Source organism: Penaeus monodon, chromosome 35, assembly GCF_015228065.2.
Source record: "Penaeus monodon isolate SGIC_2016 chromosome 35, NSTDA_Pmon_1, whole genome shotgun sequence".
NCBI lineage: Eukaryota > Metazoa > Arthropoda > Malacostraca > Decapoda > Penaeidae > Penaeus > Penaeus monodon.
This window is the reverse complement of record NC_051420.1, coordinates 9,829,662-9,834,635: the sequence shown is the minus strand read 5'-3', so window position 1 is coordinate 9,834,635 and position 4,974 is coordinate 9,829,662. Positions and strand designations below refer to the sequence as shown.

The 4,974-nt window shown below is 36.7% G+C and overlaps 1 protein-coding gene across 1 annotated transcript in view; it reads left to right on the top strand.

The window, feature by feature from the left end:
• Positions 1 to 4,974, top strand: part of LOC119595328 (enoyl-CoA delta isomerase 2-like) — a 15,509-nt gene extending 10,535 nt beyond the window's left edge. The window contains exons 2-7 of the mRNA XM_037944482.1: positions 1,082 to 1,217; positions 2,110 to 2,267; positions 2,972 to 3,089; positions 3,460 to 3,576; positions 3,831 to 4,001; positions 4,773 to 4,974. Coding sequence (XP_037800410.1) covers positions 1,082 to 1,217; positions 2,110 to 2,267; positions 2,972 to 3,089; positions 3,460 to 3,576; positions 3,831 to 4,001; positions 4,773 to 4,883 — 811 coding nt within the window. The 3' untranslated portion in view covers positions 4,884 to 4,974. The remainder of the gene's footprint in view (positions 1 to 1,081; positions 1,218 to 2,109; positions 2,268 to 2,971; positions 3,090 to 3,459; positions 3,577 to 3,830; positions 4,002 to 4,772) is intronic.

Genomic DNA, 4,974 nt, shown 5'->3' with positions numbered 1-4,974 from the left:
GCATTCCCCGGTGGTGGTTCACTTGAACACGAAGGTCAGGCACATTGCGTACGGTGAAGGTACCAGTACCCGATTCAAGGGGAGGTTGGGTACTTTCATGGTCAAGACTTGCTGTTTACAACTTCTGTACAACGTTGCTGGTTGTAACTGCAGGGAATTAATAGAATTTGTCATCCGAATATTGTCTTGGTTTATATAGAAATTGTAGAGGGGAATACGAAATGATCTGGCGACTGGGTGGCCAAGGTAAATCAAAACAGAGAGGACAGAAATCTCGGTTACGGATGACATCATTGAGACTTTTCTCATAAATACAAATAAATACATACATACACACACGCATACATGAACACACCATATATACACATGCATGTAAATGTGTATATATATATATATATATATATATATATATATATATATATATATATATATATATATATATATATATATGTATGTATGTATGTATGTATGTATGTATGTATGTATGTATGTGTGTGTGTGTGTGTGTGTGTGTGTGTGTGTGTATGTGCCAGAGACGTTATCCCTACTTTGTAATTTGTTAATAATTTTTAGAGCAATGAAAGTACTTTCTAATGTTTAGAATATGCAGTTTAAATCTTTGTAGAGTTCAGCATTAAGTTTTGTTATTCGGTACACTGTTTTAAGATCACTGCCTATTACGAAAAAAAACGAGTTGGGCTGAAAGATAATGGATTACAGGATTCAATTTCTGTTACAAGATCAACATTCATATTACCAGAATCCTTGTATCCTGAACACATTTATAATTACTGTATACCTATTTTCATTTTTTTCCTTAAAATACTAAGCCTAATCCATTTCAGGAGTACACCACGCAAGATTACATGGTGTACCAGCCTCCTCATACTTTGCAAACATCGTTACTGTACACACTGTACACTATTTGTTGTTAAAGTGTTCCTCAAAATACTAAATACCCAATCTATTTCAGAAGGGTACACTATGCCCAGACTGCGGCAAGTTCCCTTCCCTTATACTGGGGAATGAAATCCAAGATTATGGATAAGGATAGCCACGCTCTTCGGCAACACTCGACCAGATCGATGTCCAGCGCCCCTCCTGGAGTCCCCACGGCAGACAGCTCTCGCTACGAACACCTCCTCGTCACTCTTCATGAAGGCGTCAGGACTATCACCTTCAATAGGCCTGAGAAGAAGAATGCTCTTAATGAAAAGGTTGTTGTTTATTTCATTCTTTTCTTGGTGTCTGATATATACGTATGACTGTTTTCCTATCCTCCCCTTTTTTTTTAGCATCGATGGCTGATGGCTGTCCTAGTTTGTCAGGAAATCCTGTGTAAGGGTTGGGGTCACAATTCTTAGAGGGAAGTATGGGCTGTCTTTTGTTAACTGTCAGTGCAGCGACGTTACCAGTCTCATTAGCTGGCAATGTGTATGAAGTCGCAGGTTTGGTAAGACTGTCTTGTTCCTCGCTGAAAACTACGGTTTCCTCGTTAAAATGTAAATCTACTGAAAGAGGCTAAGCTTGCATTGCGGGCATTCGCAATGAGTCACTTTTTTCCCAAACCTAATAAAGTAATCACTTACACGCTTGCCTTGTTCTAAACCACACTGATGAACAAGGCATCCAGTTCCGCGTCTCCCTTTTAAAGCTGTAACACTCACTGAGCCTGAATATAGATCCCACCACGCGCTCTCGGGATCAGAACTGAGCCTGGACTGCGATTGTCTCTTGCTTCACACAACGCTACGGGGTTCTTCTCGAGTCCTGGGAGTTGAAGGATGGGCGAGACGGTGGCATCGCATTGTGAAGGTGGTCGCTATTCTCTGTGAGAGATTTTAGCAAAAGCAGTAAAATGGCAGAGGGCCGATATGCTGCCCATCTGGTTGTCGTGCGCTTGGGCAGGGAAAGAGAAAACATTATCATACTTATCTGCGTTTTAGATAAGGAATATTATACCCCTAGTAATGCATCAGTGGGAATAATTTCTCATTGGAATGAACTATGCAAAAATTAATCAAATAATATGATTTAGCGAAAGGGAAAATCAATGCAATGCAGCCTCAGTGTTTAAATCTCGCCATGCTTTATGTTATATTCATACAGATGTTTGATGAAATTGTCGTTGCCTTGCAAGAGGCTGCTGACGATCCCAACACCATTATCACAGCGACAACAGGTTCTGGAAATGTCTTCACAGCAGGGAACGATCAGAGTAACTTTCGCACTTTGACCATGGCTCAAATAAGGGATCTTCTCATCAGGTAAATACGGCTTTGTCAGCACATTCATATACGAAATATTGTACTGCATGAAATTGTATACAAAAAAAAGAAGAAAAAATCTCAGTGTATATATATATTGAGATTTTAATTGGATTGAAATCAATGATTATTGTAAATTTCGGATACATCGGGGGCCTTTATCGATATACGTAGATAGATAGACAGATAGACAGATAGGCAGACAGATATATAGACAAATAGATAGATAAACAGATATACAGATACAGATATATAAATGATATTCAATTTGCCCCTATTCATCCTGATAACGATTATCAGTATGAATAATAGTAATGATAATAATGATAATAATGATGATGATGGTGGTGATGATGATGATGATGATGATGATGATGATGATGATGATGATGATGATGATGATGATGATGATGATGATGATGATGATGATGATGATGATGATAATAATAATAATACTAAAAAAAAATAATAATAATAATAATAACAATAATAATAATAATAATAATAATAATAATAATATTAATAATAATAATAATAATAACAATAACAACAACAGCAACAACAACAAAACAACAACAATATTAATAATAATAATGATAATAGTAGTAGGAGTAGTAGTAGTAGTAGAAGATAATGATAATAATGATAATGACGATTATGAAGATGATGATAATAATGATAATGCCGATTATCATAAATTTCAGATTCATTGGGGCCTTCATCGATTTCCCGAAACCTCTCGTGGCCTTGGTCAATGGAGCAGCTGTCGGCGCAGGCACTACCCTGCTGCCTCTTTACGATCTTGTTTATGCCAAAGAAAATGTAATGAGAGAGTTCGATGTTCTTCTGGAATTACCTGTTCGAAGGAAAACTTTTTTTTTTTAAACCTGTTTATTTCAATACTTTCAATGTGCTTCAGCCTTAAAAAAAGGGGAAAGCTATGAAAGAAAGAAAATGCAGGCATAGTTATAGATTTACATATCTGAATATTAATGTCATATACTACGGTACTCCCTCTTGCCTAAGTCGCAGGAAGTTCAGAGATCACAAATGTTTCAGCTTTCTGTTTCTGATAAACCGAGATCTACAATAAAGTTGCAGACGATAGTCCCAGATAATTTGGTAGCAGGGATTGCAAGAATCAACTCACGGCTTCTGTTTTAAAAGAACAAAATTGCATTCATCTCCGCAGGCTGTCTTTTTCACACCCTTCTCTGCACTGGGCATTACTGCTGAAGGCTGCTCTACTTACACCTTCCCAAAGATTATGGGTCCAGGACAAACTACAGAAATGTTGTTTAACAAAAGGGTAAAGAAGAGAAGTGAGAGGTTTCTGTAGTAGAATGCTTTAATAGATTTTGATATATATATATATATATATATATATATATATATATATATATATATATATATAAAACACATACACCTTTATCTTTAAAGTTCGATGGTTGATATACATAAATTATCTGTAATAATCAAAGGCTAATATTCTATCTAACGGTTATTGTTATTATGATAAGGAAAATATGTTTGCCTTATAATTAATTAATTCTATCGTGACAGTTTTCAGCTGCAGAAGCATACAGGCTAGGCCTAGTGACTGAAGTCTTCCCGGAGGCAACATTTCAGCAACAAGTGGAACAAAGGTTACAGGCAATGGCCAAGTTGCCACTGAAGTCTCTTGTATATTCAAAGGCATTAACTCGTGACATTCACAAGGAAGCCTTACACAAGGTGGGAATATTATGATGCATTTTTGTCTCGTGGTACATTATGGTAATCCCTGACATTTTTATAAGTGTAAAATGAACAACAAATATTTATTTGTTTGTCTTTCTACTTATTTATCCATGGTTCGGTTTAATGTTTCAGGCTTAGTAGACAGTCATTATAGTACAAAAAATTCCCTAAATATCTACGAATGTATTTAGATATGAATGATTTTATTAAGTGGGAAACTATAGCATGCACTACTCTGTATGTTACTAGATTCCACCTGGAAAGGATGAGCTGACATGCAGACAATAAAGGCCTTTTTTTGTAACATTTCTGAAACCCCCAACACTCTGTTACACTCTGTCCTTTACCCGTTCATCATTGGAACCTGCTGAAACCTTTTTTTCCGTTTGCATTGAGTTTTCGAGTTGGTTATTTACCCATGCAACAAAGGACTATCCCTTGCCCAGCAACCAAGCAGATGATGGCGCAGATGATGCTTACAAGCACAAAGCTGCGATAAACTGATAAGAAGCACCAGCTGAAAATATGTGATTCTGAGGCAAATATTTTAGTTGAAGTAACATAACGCACAAAACCCTACTTTTTTTTAGAGAAGAAACATAACACACATAATACACAGGACCCTACTTTTAACGAAGGAACCTAACACACGATACACAGGATCGTACTTTTTAGTAAAGGAACATTACACACATAATACACAGGACCCTACTTAAAGGCCAAAGGTGCCCAGTGTTGATTTTTACTCTATTTTTCGAATTACAGGTGAATGTTGCTGAATGCCAGCGTGTCACAGAGCGTTTCGTAGCTGTGTACTTGCCTGGCAAAGAGGAATACCAAGAATTTGTTATGAGTGACTGTGATGGAAAAGCTTAACGGGAGACAAGACATGACGTTTGTGAATTATTGTGATGCAATTGATATAAAAGAAGAATACAGAAGACAAGACAAGAGATAATGCTTCTTT